At 44.9% G+C, this 16,777-nt stretch overlaps 2 protein-coding genes across 2 annotated transcripts; one reads left to right on the top strand and one right to left on the bottom strand.

Annotated features, from left to right (window-relative positions):
* Positions 1-690: 690 nt before the first annotated feature.
* Positions 691-8,655, bottom strand: DCTN6 (dynactin subunit 6). Its single transcript, XM_081845844.1, has 7 exons — positions 8,527-8,655; positions 7,233-7,297; positions 5,839-5,944; positions 3,901-3,989; positions 2,553-2,600; positions 1,603-1,745; positions 691-932 (listed from the first exon to the last, which is right to left on the bottom strand). Exons 1-7 carry the CDS (start codon positions 8,568-8,570, stop codon positions 834-836), a joined length of 594 nt encoding a protein of 197 aa, XP_081701970.1. The 5' UTR covers positions 8,571-8,655; the 3' UTR covers positions 691-833.
* Positions 8,656-11,009: 2,354 nt separating this feature from the next.
* On the top strand, positions 11,010-15,474 carry MBOAT4 (membrane bound ghrelin O-acyltransferase MBOAT4; the record flags this gene model as incomplete). Its single annotated transcript, XM_081845936.1, has 3 exons — positions 11,010-11,140; positions 13,387-13,611; positions 14,375-15,474. The coding sequence occupies 3 exons, from the start codon at positions 11,010-11,012 to the stop codon at positions 15,327-15,329; spliced, it is 1,311 nt and encodes a 436-aa protein (XP_081702062.1). The 3' UTR covers positions 15,330-15,474.
* Between the last annotated feature and the right edge of the window lie 1,303 nt (positions 15,475-16,777).

The raw sequence follows: 16,777 nt of genomic DNA, 5'->3' as shown, positions 1-16,777 counted from the left end.
AGGTGTAGGATTGCTCAGTAAGGTACAGATACTCTCTCGCACTGTCTAGAGTGCACACAAATGGCTCTGTGGATGGAGTGTGAGAGCGTATTATAAAGCCAAGGGGAGGCGATAACCAGTCACAGCTGGATTACTCAGGGCAGCTTTTGCCAATCTGGTGTCCGTCAGATGTTCTGGATTCCCAACTCCCATTAGTTCCTGCCAGCACAGCACTTAGGGACTCACTCTTGCACCATTTTCGTCTGAAGAGAGACACATCTTAGAGAAATGATGAGGAGCTCTAATACACTTGAGGTGCAATCCAGGCCAGGAATGAGGAACCCCTGGCTTCCCTCCAGACATTGTTGAACTCCAGTTACCATCAGCCGCAGTCAGACTGGCCAATAGTTAGGGATGCTGGGAGCGGAAATCCAGCAACATCTGAAGAGTGGCCACAGGTTCCCCACCTCTGAGCAGGTAGTTATGAATTTGTAAGTTTCAGTGTGAGCATTAAGCATCTCCCACTGACTGCAGTTGAACTTTAAAAAAGTGCATCGCTTTGCCTGAATTGTGCCTATGGCATTTAACGTGCCCCAATTCCACGGAAAATTATACCTCCTGTAATGCTAAAACATTTCACTCCTCCACTGAAACGCAAGTTTTTATCAGCTAAGAAGAAGACAACCCATTGAGGGGAATACATCACACATATTTCATTTTTCAACATTTTAATAAATAACATTAAGTTGCACAATGGAATGAACGAGCATGTAAGTTAAGTGAGTTAGTTCTTGCGAACACAAGAGTCCTGAAAGCACTGCAGTTCTGGTAAGCATGCTGGGAGGAGGGGGTCTTCAGCTCTTCACAGGAGTAGAAGTTGGTTTCATGGCTTTTTTAAGATGGTGATAGTTTGGCAGGATTTTCATTAGGAAGTCCAGCTGCAATGTTTGTGGCTAAAAAGAACAGCAGTGTGAAAAAATTGGGGGGGGGGGGGAGAGACCAGATAGATGATAATACTGACAATCTGAATTCATCTGCTTATGTTCTGCTCGACCAGGGAAAATAATTCATGGGATAAAGAACCAAAGCATCCTTAAAGACAGCATAGAGGAAAGCAAATGATCAATTAACCAGAAACTTCATTTCTATTTCCTATCCGCTCCCATCCTGGGAGTCTCTCCTACTCCCCAGCCAAGCTGAGAAAGACAACAGGCTTTTTAATCCTCTCTGAGTGGGTCACTTGTAAGAGTCCATGATGCCTGGACCTTGATAGGTCACAGTTTGCAATCGGCTAGAAAACCAGAATTAGAAACTGATTGCAAACTGTGGCTTATCAAGGTCCAGGCATCATGGACTCTTACAAGTGACCCACTCAGAGAGGATTAAAAAGTGTGTTTAGGTTTGTGCCTGGTATCATATGACATTCTCATTGACAAACCAGTTGCTCCACCGCCACTGGCCTTTGCGCCATAGACACGGGAATGCTGAGTTGATGGGAAAGAAAAGGAAACAAGTGGCTCTCCGTACTGATAGACCAGACTGGGCTGGCAAAGTCATGCTGTTGGAAAGGGAGGAACAACTGGCGACATATCAGCAAAGGTTGAACTCCTGTCATGCACCTACCTGGGGCCGCTCAGTCTGCACTCGCCGAAGACAGTCAGCTCCATAGATGACAGTGTTTTCAGGGATGACTTCGTAGGTATTGACATTGCAACAGGCTCCAATGATGCAGCCACTCGTCAAGATCACGTTCCTACCCACAAATGCTGCAGAGACAAAAAATCGCACATTATGAAATGGCAAACAACCCACCTGGAATGAGCAATGTCATGAAGTCTAATCAATGGTCAGTTCTTTGGCCCAGCATCTCACCTCTAGAAATGGAGGATATCATCGACATAAGTCTACTCTCTGCTACTCCTCTGTAGCATCCCAAAATTTTTGTCTTGTTTCTAAACTCAACTTGTTTGAGATATCAGCTGATATCAGATTTTGGCTGCAATCATGTGCAGTCTCACTTCTGAGTACCACCAGTTCCACTGCTTATTTCCAAGTGTACACAACCCAGGGATATGCAACTACACTCTGGTCTTAAATTGCCGCAGTCTGTACCATCAAGCATAGGGATGAGGAACCAGTGACCTTGCAGATGATGCTGGACTACATCTCCCATCATCCCTGACCATGCTGGCTAGGGCTCATGGGAGTTTTAATCCAGCAACATCTAGAGGGCCTTTGGTTACCCATGACTGCTCTAAGACAACATGGGAAAACTCAAAATTAAGAAAGTTTGTAAATGGATGAGGTGTGTGTGTGTGTGTGTGCGCGCGCGCTGTTTCCAAAACTACTGTCTTGGTCAAACTTTTTTTTTTTTTAAAAAAAAGCAAAGCTGCAATTTTAAGCATGCTACTATGGACTTACAATATATTTATCAAAATTGGTTTTTCACATAAACCATTCCACTATTTTCAGATGTCGGAGTGGTCCTCAGAAGCATAGAGTAATACAATGCAAAAACTGGAAACAAAAAATAACCCCCCGTTATCGATTTCCCACTTAATCAACATACATACCTTTGGACTCAATTACATTGTTGTCTCCTATTTTCATTGCCTGGGAATCTGTAAGTTCACAGTTAAGAAGAGTATTTAGATATTTAGTTTGCATGCTCCCTTATCCTGGATTCCTCCTAATGCAGTCCTCTTTGGAGAATCCCCATGTTTTGAAAAGGTGTTCAGGACAAGTGGCCTGCTTCAGGAAAGTGTGATTTCAAAGCTCCTGGACCAGTGGCCTTTAGTTCAATCAAAAGCTGCCTATGGACCTTTGAGTGTGTGCTCAAAGGCTTTCCTCAATGCTCAGAGCAGCCAGCTCTGTGGTCCTAGGTTCTTCTGCTAGGCTCTTACAAACTGCCACAGAGAAGGAATGCACAGTGAGTGGAATTCTCTCAGCAGAGCAAGTAAAAAATCAGTGGGAAGTTCTTTGTGAGCAACCCTCTTGTTACAGCAAAGGTACTCCTACCACTGTTCTGTGGCTTCAACGGTTATAAGCTGTGTTAAAATTAGGCAGAAAAGGAAGGCGAAGATAGACAGGAGATTAAACAAAACTCACAGCTTGTTGAACCAGAAGGCTGTCAACTAAAACACAGCCAATATGGGGAATATTACAGGTAAGGAAAGAACAAGGGAAATTGTAATGATATTAAATGTGATGTTTTGCATTGCTTTGCTTTGCTGGCCTTGTAAGAGGGTTGCTTTCGTTACCTGGTCCTCTGGATTGCATTTATTTAAGATTGCTCATTTGAGTTTGGAACACCAGCTGCAATGGTTGATCCCTTTAGACAAAAGAAAACGGAACTTTGAGGCCTTTTGTCCCAAGAGAGAGGTCACTGCTCACAATGTGGTTTGTTGTTTTTCACATTAGGGAAACTAGCATGTGTTTACCATGTTTGTTGTGAATGCTGCAACGTGTTGAGCAGACACATCTATTTTGCCACACGTTCCCTGTGAAATCAAAGGCACAGTGAGCCCATGCAGCACGTATGTGTAGTGAAATAAATGCATGCAGTTCTTGTATTAAAATATCATTGAGGTTTACTACAAACACAGCCACAGCCCATCATTATTAGGAACAAAATGCCCATGGGTGGAAGTTGCTGGGAGCAAAAGAGATATAAGTGACTAACAACACCTGTGGAATCTGAGATAGGTCATTAAACTCAGACAATTCTCCCTTGTGAAGAGGTGTGTGTGTGTGTGTGTGTGTGTGTGTGTGTGTGTGTGTGTGTGTATGTGTGTGTGTGTGTTTGTGTGTAAGTAATAAATCACTCCATCACAGAACTGGTGTTTTCATTGCTAAAGCAGCACTGTCCTGTGCAAACATACACTTTCTCACTTTAAAAAACACTGCTCTTTTGAAGGATACAACAGCCAACTTCAAAGACGTTGTTGGTGCCAATGATCATTGGTTTGGCTCCCACCTCCTCTGTATCAGGGGTAATGTTTTCAGGATAGCTGTAAAAGGATTGAAACATGCATTAACAAAGTTTATCTACAGAAACATTGCAAAATTAAGGAATGTTAGAAGGATGTTGGAATGAAGTAATGTGCTTTTAGCAGAAATGATATAAAGGATTAGGTAAAAATGGAGTTGTTAATTGGTGAAAGACGAGAATGTAAAATTACAGTATATTAAGATAAATTAATAGGATAAAAACAGAGCTGGAAAGGATTTGCTGAAATATCTAATTGAACTAGAATACAAAAAAGGGAGGTGTGAGGAGGTCAAGGAAATAAGCAAAGGAAAGAAAGTTATGTAAAGGTTTGATCTGTGGGGTTTTTTTAATTGCTTGCATTTTTTCTGTATTTTCTTGTTTTTCTTGTTTTTGTTTTTTCTTTTTTCTCTTTGTAATCTTTAAAAGTTGAATAAATATTATTTTTTAAAAAATGAAACATGCATTAACATTTCTACATCACAAAAAAAAACCATGTCTTTGTTGAAAGATTGAGAACTGCCTTTATCTTTGGAAGCCATAGGGTTTGGATAGCTAAAACTTTGGCAATGGCATTGGGCTGCTGCTTTTGATTCCCCACTCTACCCTATGCCCCAAAGGCAAGTCTGTTTCTTCTGGAATACCAGAACAGGTGTGAATTTGAAAGGAGGTTGCTGGGCGAAACATCCACCTTTGCATCTACATAGCAATTTAAATATATCTGGTGGAAAAACTAAATTGTGAGCAGTTTCCCAAAACATTTACCTTTGAAAAATGGATACAGATGAGGAAAAGTCCTTCAGTATAGAAAGTACCTTGGATTCACCTTTTTCTAGGAGTTAGAAAGCTGATTGTTCAGCCTGCAGAGCCAATGAGGACAGATGACTGTTGGTACAGTAGAGCAATATGCTCTGCCAGGCTAAAGAAGGCACCAGTAGTGCTGTGCAACTGGAGAATTCAGGAGATCAAACTATTTCCCATTTAATTTCTCTGCACTAAGAGAACACCACAAAATGCATATCAAAGTAGTGGGGTAAGGGGAATTTAAAAATCACGTAAAATACTGTGTGATCAAATTAAATGTGTACAACAGTGAACTACTGAAGGCCTGCAAGGATTATAGGAAGCTTTGTTCTTTATCTTAGATGCCTTACACGTGCTTTCTTTAGTGGCATATCCCCTCCACAGTGGAACATAAAATAAAGCACAAGGATTCAACATGGAGATTTACTACCCTTCTGCAACAGTGCATTCATAAAGAAGCTTTGCATTTCTTTCCATTTTAACACTGACCTTACACTGTCCCTGCAAAACTGAGCCAATGAGAAGAGGCTATTTAGGAAGAGGCCAAGAAAACAAGAGCAAGGCAGGTGGCCTGGGAGATTTAAGTTTTAGTGGCTTTGGGTAGTACAGTGCAGCTTTCTATGTTGAATAAGACCAATGGTCCATTTAGCTCAGTACTATCTGCTCAGTCTGACAGCAGCTTTCCAAGAACTCAAGCAAGGAGGTGCCAAGACCTTTTTCACTGGCACAACCAAGGTGATAAGGGTAGGATCTTCTGCGCACATAACATGTGGTCCACCACTGAGAGAAGCTGCAGGGGACAGAAAGCTATGATATGTATGCTCCGTAAGCTGCCCAGAGTGGCTGGGAAAACCCAGCCAGGTGAGCGGCATATAGATAATAAAATTATATTATTATTATTATTATTATTATTATTATTATTATTATTATTATTATTGTAGGGTAGACTGCATAACATTATACTTGCATTTACATTTTCAAAATTAAGCTGGCTTTTGGCTGCATCCGCTAAGGCCTTCCCAAGGTACACCATTTTGGCCCAAGAAAGTTCAACATTTCATACATACCCATTTATGATAATTGCCTGTTCTTCTATGAGGTTACCTTCCCCAATTACTATTGGTCCAGCTTCTGCAATGATCCGTGCTTTGGGGTGAATCACGGTCCTAGGCCCTGTAGGAAGTACTCAAAAGTTTACTCCTGGTATAGCGGTTAGATATTTCTCCAACTACTTCATGAAAACAGAGGGTATGGGGCAGCAGTATCAATTTGTCTCAATACACAGTTACCATGGATGTACATGGAACCAATAAGAAATCTCAACCACCAGCTATATTCTCAAACAGTGGAAGGGACTATTGGAACACCACTGTGCTGGTCCCGTGGGCTAACCGAGAGGCGAGGTCCGAGTCCAGTCCGAGGTCGAAGGTGCAGTATAGAGGCAGTCTGTAAAAGTTGAAGCTGGATGCAGGGCAGGGAGTCGGGTGAGGTCAGGAGCTCCGGCAGGATAGCAGGACAGGGTTCAGGCAGAAACTGACAACCAACGAAGTTGCTCCCGCAACTTGGGACCGAGGCTGGCTGGCTTTTATCTGCCCCGAGGCACCGGGCGGCCCCGATCCTCAGGTGACTCGCCTCTCCTGGCCTGGAGGCAAGCACTCCTCCTGCGGGAACTTCGTTCCCTCCGCCTCTCTGCCCTGAGCCTCTGCAGCTCAGGAGAAGCTGGAGGGTTACCGGACCCAGAGGCAACCTCAGCTTCCTCTGACGGGGCTGAGAGTGGAGCACCTGCAGGCAATGGTCCTCCATCACCTCAGGAGCCGGAGCAGACTCAGCTGGTGCCTGCACCTGAGGATCCAGCACAGGTGAGGACCCTTCAGGCTCATGCCCCAGCCTCGGCTCAGCTGGTTCTGGAGGCGGGGAATCCTGTGCAGGCTGGGATTCCTCAGGTTCAGCATCCGAATCTGAATCCCAGGCCATCACAACCATAAGCTTTTTACATTCTCAGCAATAACACCACATAAATATGGAAGGTGTATTTCAGATCACAAATTATTTGCCCTCGTGACCACCTGTACTTCTGATCGGCTCACTGGTTGTACTCACTGTTCATCGTTGCAAACTATGAGTGGAAAACCTGTGGCCCTCCACATATTATTTGACTACAACTCCCAGCATCCGTCAAATTTGGCCATGTTGGTTGGGGCTGATGGTAGTTGGGAGTCCAACAATTTCCACAGCAGGTTCCCCACCCACACTGTAAACAAACATTGATCTTGTTTGGATTATCTTCCCCTGCACAATCAAGGGATTGTCTTGTACTGAAGGCAATGCTGTTTTACATCATTAAGTAATAAGTGAGAATTAAGAGACTATTTCTAGACTAGTATCTTTAATCTGACAATAATTCAAATTAACTCTGGAGATTCTGGAAACTGCAGTAACCACACAAATTACTTTCTCTTACCAATTGTCACATCACCCTTGATTTCACTCTCGACACAGACAACAGCTCCAGGAGCAATCTTTACACTGGAAAAGAGAACATCAACAAAACAACAACAACAGTGTTTTGCATCTCCCTTGAAAGCACATGTATATGAAAATATATCCAGAATATTTCAAGCAAGCTGAGACTCACTCAGTGGCTTTTAATTCCAGATTAGGAGAGCTGGGTGCTGTTACCCAGATGTAACGGGGTCAGTTACAGTGGCTCAAAATTTTCCTTGATGGGCAATTCAAGAAAGGGGTGCTAAGAGAATTTAGGCTTGACAGTTCATCTCAGGGTTCCACTGTGTCCCTCATGGAGGGGGCTACAAAAATTAAGAAACCTAACCAGGGTTCTAGTAAAAAAACAAAATGTTTCACAAGTCTGAAGTCTGGGACACAAACATTGAGACTGCTCCACCCCCCCCCAAAGGAGGAAAGCATTTTTAAACAATGGAATTCTTATACATGTCTACTAAAAATACACCCAGTTGAGCTCAGTGGGGCTGACTTCTAAGGCAAGGGCACAGGACAGCAGCCGGTGTGTAACTTTCATGTCTTACTTTCTTTTCTCTGAAACAGAAGGGTCTGGAAACTTCTGTTTCAGTGTATCTGAAGAAGTGTGCATGCACACGAAAGCTCATACCAAGAACTGACTTAGTTGGTCTTTAAGGTGCTACTGGAAGGAATTTGTTTTGTTTTGACTATGGCAGACCAACACGGCTACCTATCTGTTTCTTTTCTCTGCAAGGCAAAGCAACAGGAGAGTGGGGTTGTTTTTGTTTTTATTAAAAAGATTCTCTCCCCCTGGTATAAAAAAGCAGTAGCGGTAAAGCAAATGAATAAAAACTATGGAGAAAGAAGTTTTAAGCTGTAAAATTATCAGGCTAAGACCCCTCCCCCCCCCTCACGGTCTGGATCTTTCATATCAGATGCGTGGAGTCTTAGCCTCACTTCACTGGTACGGGATCCGGTGAAGAGAAAAATGGATCTAGCGGCGCCAAAAGGCCATGAAACATACCGGGCAGCAGCAGCAGCTGCGAGACATTTCTACGCAGAGCAAAAATGCATAGAAGGTAAAAAGAGACTAATAAACGGGCAGCCGTGGCAAATGGCGAGAATAATGCTAAATTTAATTCTGCACCGGGCAAAATAGAACTGGGAAGAAGACCGGGGCTCCCGCCCACCTTCTTAGCCAAATTGCAGACCTGCCACCCACCAGGCCGCCGCTAAGCCCGCCACCAAAGAGACCCGACCAGCTCGAATCTGCTCACCTCTTCTGCGCCTTCTCCGCCATCTTGTCCGCCCTCTCATCCATTACTCGGCCGGCGACGACGCAGCCCGCTGATATCAACGAGAAGGAAAGGAGTGTCGATCGTGGCCCTCGGGAATCGATTCCCCGCGCCTTGCGCTCGGGCCGGTTGGGAGCGACGTAGCCAATGAGAACCCGCCCTGGAGCGTGTAACTCCTCCCCTCGTTCTGGGTTACCATTGATGCGCTTAATAGCGTGCGACGGCGTATTAACCTCTTAATACCCGCCACACAATGTTATGTGTCTTGAATTTTTTCGTGTAAACAGACAAACATGGGAGCCAGCATTTGTGTTAGTGCAGTACATATATATCATGCTCAAGTGGTGTGCTTGCTTCTCCCACAATAGTTCATGGAACAACAACAACAACAACAATTTATTACTTATTTTACTTACTTATAGTTTATTACTTATATTACTTCTAGTACTTGCTTATAGTACTTATTACCTGCTCATTTGGCTGGGCCTCCCCAGCCACTCTGGGCGGTTCCCAACAGAATATTAAAAACACAATAAACATGAAACATAAAAGCTTCCCGAAACAGGGCTGCCTTCAGATGTCTTCTAAACATCTGATAGTTGTTTATTTCCTTGACATCTGATGGGAGGGTGTTCCAAAGGGTTGGAGCCACCACTGAGAAGGCCCTCTGCCTGGTTTCCTGCAACCTCATTTCTCACAGTGAGGGAACTGCCAGAAGGCCCTCGGAGCTGGACCTCAGCGTCCGGGATGAACAATGGGAGTGGAGACACTCCTTCAGATATACTGGTCAGAGGCTGTTTAGGGCTTTAAAGGGCAGCATCAACACTATGAATTGTGCTCGGAAACGCACAATCATAGAATTGTGGAGTTGGAAGGGATCACGAGGATCGGTTCGTGTGCAAACAAACCCACTGCAATGCAGGACTCTTGCCCAGTGCGGGGCTCCAACCCATAAACCTGAGATTAAGGTTATCCTCACAGTAACAGTGTGGGGTAGTTGAGGCAAGAGACAGCTTGAGGTCACGCAATGGGTTTCATGGCCAAGGGGAGATTTCACCCTTAGCTGCCCTAGTTGGACTCTGACCCACACTTCTAACTGCTACAAGCCTCCCCAGTGTTGTGGTGGGATGAGGGGAGCAGCATGGGTTTGATTCCCGAGTCAGCTATGCCCAAATGACATGTATCTAAGTGTGCCATTGGGAATTTTCCAACAGGTGGCTCTGGGCAGGGGTGGCACATCCCGTTTTGCCACCCGAAGTACGTCAGGAAGGTGCTGCCCCACAACAGCCTCCCCTACCTGGGGAGTGCCCACGAAGCAGCAACAGTGATCTCACACAGTTCTCACAGAGTTCTCACAAGATTTTGTGAAGTGCGTAAGATCTCTTAAGACGTTGGTGCCATCTTGCTGCTTCTCCCCCAGTGGTGGTAGGGTGACCAAGGGCACTTGTGGAGGCACTGCCTCTTGGGCTTCTGCCACCTAAGGTGGCTGCCTCAGCCTGCCTTATGGGTGGGCTGGGGATGGATGGGAGTGATATTTACCAGGACTGTGGCACACAGAGAAGGGATGTGTTATGTAGTGAAGTTTCACCATGGGCCAGCAGGGGGATACTGTAGATAGTTTTCACTCAGGTCTGTAGATATTCACTCAGGTCCACGTCAGTTATTTTAGGCGGGAAACTCTGGGTTGTTGTTGCTACAATGTTGACAGCTGGCTGCCTATAAAAGCAGGCCAGCTGAGCTGTTTGCTGTTCAGTTCTGTCCAGCTTGCAAGTAAAGAGCTGCTCTGGAGAAATCGCTGTGTCGTCTGCTATGTTCGCCCACAACTTAACAGGATGTTCAATTTTCCTTCTACTTTTTCATTTCTAGTGAAACTCACCACATGCCTCCTTTTAGCCATGGACCATCTGTGAGAAATATGGGAGCTTGGAAACCTAACTATTGTACTGACCCTTATATCCACTACAATCCAATGTATCAAAACAATTTTCCATCCATGCCTACCACAGTTGCCATTTTTAATATTGACTTACTGTGTATTCTTCTGGTAATGTTTATGATGGATATTATAAGGGAAGGATAAGAACAACCGTTTATGCGTCTCTGATTCTTTGAAAGTATGGCAATTTTGTGTGTCATGGAGATGTTATCAGTTTGGTATGAGGCTCTTATCTTTGCTTCTACCTCATAATCAGTATTCAACAGGGCCTCATCGGGCGACAATCCGACTTCCGTGGCACAGCAGCTCAGTGAAAATGGTATTTGCACAAATAATATACCTCAATGGTATATTTTAGGCAGAATGTCCCGTCTCCATAGTTATAAACTCTGATACGCTGACCTTCATTATCTGGGGGATTTCCATTATTAGCCTACTCCAATATAGGGAAAAGACAACAATGTTTGTTGAGACACTTCATTTAGGTGAGAAAGGACTGGAAGACAACCAGCAAAATAGCATTTTGAGAATGAGGGTCTTCATGAACTGGGAAACCCCATTTTTCTTTCAAGCCACAGCTTTATACCAGCTAGGTGCTTTTCCATTTGCTATTTTGTTCCATTATCTCTGTGCCTCTGGGAATCTTTCTATAAATGCAAGGTAGGTATCATTATCTATTTTTTTTTTTTACTATAATTACTTTTTTTAAAAAAATGTTATATTTTTGTTGACTAATAAGCAGCAAACAAAGCAAGGTCTAAAACGAGAATTTAAAAGCCTACAATAGAAACAATAACTAAGAAATCTTTTTATAAAATATACCGATTTTTTTTGCTCTGTAAGACTCACCTTTTCCCTCCTAAAAAGTAAGGGGAAATGTGTGTGCTTCTTATGGAGCGAATGCAGGCTGCGCAGCTATCCCAGAAGCCAGAACAGCAAGAGGGATTGCTACTTTCACTGCGCAGCGATCCCTCTTGCTGTTCTGGCTTCTGAGATTCAGAATATTTTTTTTCTTGTTTTCCTCCTCTAAAAACTAGGTGCGTCTTGTGGTCTGGTACGTCTTATAGAGCAAAAAATACGGTACTTAAAAAGAAAGCCAATCAAAAAACAGCAGCTTCTAGAAAATAATAAGCTCAATGTATCAGGAATTAGGAAACACTTGAGAAAGAAAAAGTTTTGCATCTGTGGATAAGGAGGAGATTTGAAAAGTGGATTGGTAAGGAAAGTGCCAATCCAATTGTTTCCCAGAAAGTGAGATGCAAAAGAAAGTGCCACCAGCCATGATGTTAGTGGGGGGCTGAGTCTCATGTCATTTGTAGTGTGCCCTGGATTTCCTGCCCCTTTCCTCTTAAAAAAATAAAAATAAAACAATTTTCTGGAAAAAAAAAATCTGAGGAAGCTTGGCACATAGCAAAACTGTGTAGGTGAGCTCCAACCATTTGCTACTGTAATTTCTCAGGAACATCTATACCTGTAAAGTATCACATGCTAATTTTATAGACATTTGTGTCATCTGTTGGTCTCCCAGGTCTTGTAAGTACCTAGCAACCACCTCTGGGTACCAAAATGGGAAGATATATTCTCCATGACTGAATGGTTCTGTCCTTAGGAAAAGGGAACATACAAAAGAGGCCTTATCTGTGTGGTTGTTGTTGTTTAGTCGTTTAGTCAATTCTTCAGTGATCAGCCTTCTTTATGGTCCAGCTGTGTGGACAGGAGGCTATTGTATTTGCCAGAGGATGGGGAACCTGTGGCCTTCCAGATGCTGGACTCCAACTCCCATCGGTCACAATTAGCATGGCCAAAGGTCGGGGATGTTGGGAGCTGTAGTCCAGCAACATCTGGAGGACCACAACTTTCCTATCTTTCTTATAGGAACAGTGTTATTTTTCTAGAAAAAGAGGTGCCGGAACTCACCACGAACACCTTCCTTTTTTCTCTTATAATGGCAATGGCACCCACCTGAGAGGTGCTGGAACAGAGTTATGGCAAGTTCCAGCTGGAAAAAAGCCCTGTATAGGAATGTGTAGCACTTTAAAAGCAACAACTAGCTGGGAAGAAAATCAGTTACGACTGGAGCTCCCCGCCATCTTTCTTCCAATAGCATGCCACAGAATTCTCCACCAGTTGAAGCATTTGTACTGTCTTAAGAGGCAGTCCCCAGTAGTGATGTATGGAAGTGAGAGCTGGACCATAAAGAAGGCTGATCGCCGAAGAATTGATGCTTTGGAATTATAGTGCTGGAGGAGACTCTTGAGAGTCCCATGGACTGCAAGAAGATCAAACCTATCCATTCTGAAGGAAATCAGCCCTGAGTGCTCACTGGAAGGACAGATCCTGAAGCTGAGGCTCCAATACTTTGGCTATATCATGAGAAGAGAAGACTCCCTGGAAAAGACCCTGATGTTGGGAAAGATGGAGGAAACAAGGAGAAGGGGACGACAGAGGACGAGATGGTTGGATAGAGTTCTCGAAGCTACCAGCATGAGTTTGACCAAACTGCGGGAAGCAGTGGAAGACAGAAGTGCCTGGCGTGCTCTGGTCCAGGGAGTCACGAAGAGTCGGACACGACTAAACGACTAAACAACAAGAGGCAGTCCTATGTGAATTGGATGTGCGCTAATAATTTATGCTTATTTCTAACAGTGAACCAAATGGCATCTTTGGGTATCAATGCAGGTTGAACTAGTGTGATGACCTGGCTGATTTTTTGTTTGTTACCAAAGTGGTTGGTTGGGAACTAGATGTTACACAAGGAGCACAGATTCCCAGATCTTCCCAACACTGCCTTGCCACACTTCTGTGGCATTCCTGCCTCCCCGTCTGTTCACTTTCCTGCCAGGTGGGAAACTTCTTACCCTGAAAATTGCCACCATGACTTTGAAAATATGTCTGTTTATTTTTAGGTACACTTTCCTCCTGGTGGGTGGTTTCCTCCTGGCCTGGTCTGCTATGGGGTGCTATGCCCTGCTGCTGCTTATATCTGCCTTCTCCTCTCTTGCCGTAATCCATTCCGCTGGCCCACAGCAGGTCCACACATGGGCATTCTTCGTTCAGATGACCTGGCAAACACTGTGCCATCTTGGGCTGCATTATAAAGAATATTACCTACAAGAAGCTGCGTGTATCAGGTAAAGATGTGCTCGCTCTAGTCTAGTGTATCGGTTGGTTGGCAGAGTTAGTCTCGGAGCAGTTTACTTTGCATTATTTCAGTACACATAGAAACAGTAGACAGACCAATTGGATTCAGAGTGTCCTTTCCTGGGTGTTATAACTGTTTTTCTTACTAATTTTATTGTCATTGAACTTTATGGGAATTATACGCAGTATAAACAGGAGCAGTAGTGTAATACCTTTATTAAAGGTAAAGGTAAAGGGACCCCTGACCATTAGGTCCAGTCGTGTCTGACTCTGGGGTTGCGGCGCTCATCTCACTTTATTGGCCGAGGAAGCCTGCGTTCAGCTTCCGGGTCATGTGGCCAGCATGACCAAGCCGCTTCTGGCGAACCAGAGCAGCGCACGGAAACGCCGTTTACCTCCTGCCGGAGCGGTACCTATTTATCTACTTGCACTTTGACATGCTTTCGAACTGCTAGGTTGGCAGGAGCAGGGACCGAGCAACGGGAGCTCACCCAGTTGCGGGGATTCAAAGTGTGAGTGGATAAATAGGTACCGCTCCGGCGGGAAGGTAAATGGCGTTTCCGTGCGCTGCTCTGGTTCGCCAGAAGCGGCTTAGTCATGCTGGCCACATGGCCTGGAAGCTGTACGCTGGCTCCCTCGGCCAATAAAGCGAGATGAGCGCCGCAACCCCAGAGTCGGCTGCGACTGGACCTAATGGTCAGGGGTCCCTTTAACTTTTACCTGTCACTGAGCTAACCTTTTGCTCTGTTTCAGATTGCCCATTGCCCTTTCCACCCTCATGCTGATGACCCAGAAAGTCACCTCACTGGCTCTGGATATCCATGAAAACAAAGTGAGGGTGGGCTTGCCATCTGAAGCAAGGAGATCCTTTTGCTGGCACCTGCTCCAGGCACTGCCACTGTGTACTTATCTACTGTGTTTTCCAACCCTGCTGGGAGGCCCTCTGTGTTCTTTCCACAGATTTCAGGCATGGGTAAGGTATTCCAAGGCTCCGTTTTCTTCAGGTTTCCTCTGGGCTGCCACTCAAAAAGGCCTGGGGGCTCTGACTCTGGGCCTGTTGAACAATATCGTGAGGGGATACATTTCTGCTCTGGACGACCTAATCGACTGCACCCACTTTGGCTGCGTTTACGTCGTGTGGACCTCAGCCCTGTCCTTCAGGCTAACTTACTACTCTCACTGGCTGCTTGACGAGTCCCTCTTCCTTGCTGCTGGTTTGGGGCTGGATCTTGGCCACCACCAATATTCGGCAGCTGCTGATAGAGTCGTCATGGACACAGACATTTGGACCCTGGAAACAACCAACACAATTGCTGGCTTTACCCGAACATGGAACAAGAGCACAGCCCAGTGGCTGAGGCGGCTCATATTCCAGCAGAGCAGTTCACATCCTCTCCTGGCCACCTTTGCCTTCTCAGCCTGGTGGCATGGCCTCCGCCCTGGCCAGGTCTTTGGGTTTCTGTGCTGGGCCGTTATGGTGGAAGCAGACTACCGCTTCCATCGCTTTTTGGGTTCAGTGGCAAAATCTCGGCTTCAGAGGCTGCTGTACCAAACTGTGACCTGGTGTCATACACAACTGGTGGTGGCGTACATTATGATTGCTGTTGAGATGAGGAGTGTCTCCATGCTTTGGCGGCTGTTGTTTTCGTACAATAGCTTCTTTCCATTAGTCTCTGTCACTGTGCTCCTCCTGTTAGTAAAGAAATGAGTGAGCAGCCCCACTGGTCCTCATTAGCTCATTTCGCATCCTTAGATGGAGGTGTGTAGACAGAAGCAGGATTTTATAAAAAGTTGCAGGAGCTTTTTCATCCAAGGTTCAAGGCCACCTTGTAAGGTGACTTGCATTGTTAACATACAGTGCAGACAAACTAGGTGAAGTCTTTCATCTTGCTCCTCCCATCGTGGTTGTCTTTCCCCTCCCCTTTTAATAAAGCCTGCACTTGTTTTTATTCACCCCCCCAGTCAATCTTTTTCCCTTACCTGCAAAAAAAGAGCAACAACACACAATGCCTTTTCAAAAACCGTTAAAACCACTCAGAAAACATAGATGATGATGATGATGATGATAATAATTTATTATTGATACCCCACCCATCTGGCTGGGTTTCCTCAGCCACTCTGGGCAGCTTCCAACAGAATATTAAAATACAATAGTCTATTAAACATTAAAAGCTTCCCTAAACAGGGCTGCCTTCAGATGTCTTCTAAAAGTCTGGTAGTTGTTGTTCTCTTTGACATCTGGTGGGAGGGCGTTCCACAGGGCGGGTGCCACTACCGAGAAGGCCCTCTGCCTGGTACCCTGACAATAAAGTATTTATGTTTACAAAGCAGCAACAGTACAGTCAAGCACTCTTGACCAGTTTTAAAATCTTGTATCTGTCTTCTCCCTGAGCATGCCCACCTAAGGACAATTTGTAGAGCTGGAAGGGACCACAAGAGTCATCTAGTCCATCCCAGTGCAATGCAGGAATATTTTGCCCATCGTGGGGCTTGAACCCACAACCCTTAGATTAAGAGTCTCATGCTCTACCAACCGAGCTTTGTCTCCAATTGCCTTGTTTTTGGTATGTGCTTTTGCCTGTTTAAGGATTGCATCTGCCACAGGGAACATGCCTTTAAATCCCCCAATATCGCAGGAGATAAAACAGGTATTGCTTCCTCTCCCAAGTCCTGTGGTTGCTACATAATTGGACTCGGCGCGATGGTTCTGCAATGAAGCACATGCTTTGGATCTTACAAAATGAATGCAGTCTACAAAGACACTGCCTTGTGCTGTAACTGTGCTTGGCATCCTATTCCAGTACTAGCCCATCTTTCTGGCGGTCCCCAGTACCTTGTGCAGTTTTGCTTCTGGTCTTTTGAGCAGAAAGTGACATTGAGCAGAAGAACAGGCATGCCTCTATGCCTTTGTTAAAGCCCATCAGTCCTCTTGCTGCTCCCTAGATATGCCCCAAACTCTCCGGGCTGTGGCACAGGCTAGCTGCCAAAGAATTCTTCCTTTGAAACCAGGCTGGCTGTATCTTCTAAGAATGTCACCAGTTGGCAGCAGAACCCAATGTTACTGCTACATGCTTGAGAGTTCCTTCTCTCCGAGCAAGTGGCAAAGCGCCAAGTACGATGCATGGGAGACAGCAAGAAATCAACAATTTGTGTAGG

Source organism: Podarcis erhardii, assembly GCF_964252035.2.
Source record: "Podarcis erhardii genome assembly, chromosome: 17".
NCBI lineage: Eukaryota > Metazoa > Chordata > Lepidosauria > Squamata > Lacertidae > Podarcis > Podarcis erhardii.
This window is presented reverse-complemented; position numbering and strand designations above follow the sequence as displayed.